The sequence below is a fragment of the Manacus vitellinus genome, unplaced genomic scaffold, assembly GCF_001715985.3.
Source record: "Manacus vitellinus isolate BGI_N305 unplaced genomic scaffold, ASM171598v3 scaffold_1_pilon, whole genome shotgun sequence".
NCBI lineage: Eukaryota > Metazoa > Chordata > Aves > Passeriformes > Pipridae > Manacus > Manacus vitellinus.
This window is the reverse complement of record NW_021939396.1, coordinates 81869-82922: the sequence shown is the minus strand read 5'-3', so window position 1 is coordinate 82922 and position 1054 is coordinate 81869. Positions and strand designations below refer to the sequence as shown.

At 58.3% G+C, this 1054-nt stretch overlaps 1 protein-coding gene across 1 annotated transcript in view; it reads left to right on the top strand.

Annotated features, from left to right (window-relative positions):
• Positions 1 to 1054, top strand: part of LOC103765896 (1-phosphatidylinositol 4,5-bisphosphate phosphodiesterase gamma-1-like) — a 36133-nt gene that overhangs the window by 26824 nt on the left and 8255 nt on the right. Inside the window, exons 19-20 of the mRNA XM_029959254.1 lie at positions 240 to 336; positions 436 to 665. Of these exons, the coding sequence (XP_029815114.1) occupies positions 240 to 336; positions 436 to 665 (327 nt within the window). The remainder of the gene's footprint in view (positions 1 to 239; positions 337 to 435; positions 666 to 1054) is intronic.

Genomic DNA, 1054 nt, shown 5'->3' with positions numbered 1-1054 from the left:
TTATAGTGGGAGTGACTGGAACCATACTGGGAGTAGCTGGGATCACAGTGGGAGTAACTAGGATCACACTGGGATTGTACTGGGATAGACTGGGATTACAGCGGGTGTGAAGTAGAACCTTACTGGGGGTTACTCGGAGCTCCTGGGCCCTTGCTGGGAGCCAACCTGGGACACACTGGGAGCAACTGGGTCCAACTGGAAGGCACTGGAAGAACCCTTGCCCCGTTCTCCCCGTGCAGATGCAGGAGGGGAAGATCATGGAGCGGCGGAAGAAGATCGCGCTGGAGCTCTCGGAGCTGGTCGTCTACTGCCGCCCGGTGCCGTTCGACGAGGACAGTAAGAGCCGGAAAAGCGGGATGTGGRASGGGATGRGSGSGGSCCGRGGCGGGCGGTGGAACCGACGTCCTCCGCCGATGGTCCCCTCGGCTCTTCCAGAGATCGGCACGGACAAGGCGTGTTACCGGGACATGTCGTCCTTCCCGGAGACCAAGGCGGAGAAATACGCCAACCGCAGCAAGGGCAAGAAATTCCTGCAGTACAACCGGCGCCAGCTGAGCCGGATCTATCCCAAGGGACAGCGCCTGGACTCCTCCAACTACGACCCACTGCCCATGTGGATCTGCGGGAGCCAACTCGTGGCCCTCAACTTCCAGACGCCCGGTAAATCCTGATCCGGGGGCGGTGTTGGGATCGGCCCTGTAGGTTGGCCCTAAAATTTCCATCCCTGGTGGTTCTGGCCTGGGTCTTGTTGTTGGAGGTGGTTTGGGAGATCTCTCCAACCTTGATCCTGATGGGGACATAGGAAGTGGTTTGGGTCATCCCTCCAGCCTTGGTCCTTGTCCTGATGGGGACACAGGAGATGGTTTGGGTGATCTTTCCAACCTTGGTCCTGATGGGGGGACAGGAGATGGTTTGGATGATCTCTCCAACCTTGGTCTTCATCCTGATGGGACCATTGTCTCCCATGGCTCTTCCCTGGGTCTTGTTGGAGGTGGTTTGGATGAACTCTCCAACCTTTGTCCTCATCCTGATGGGGACACAGGAGATGGTTTGG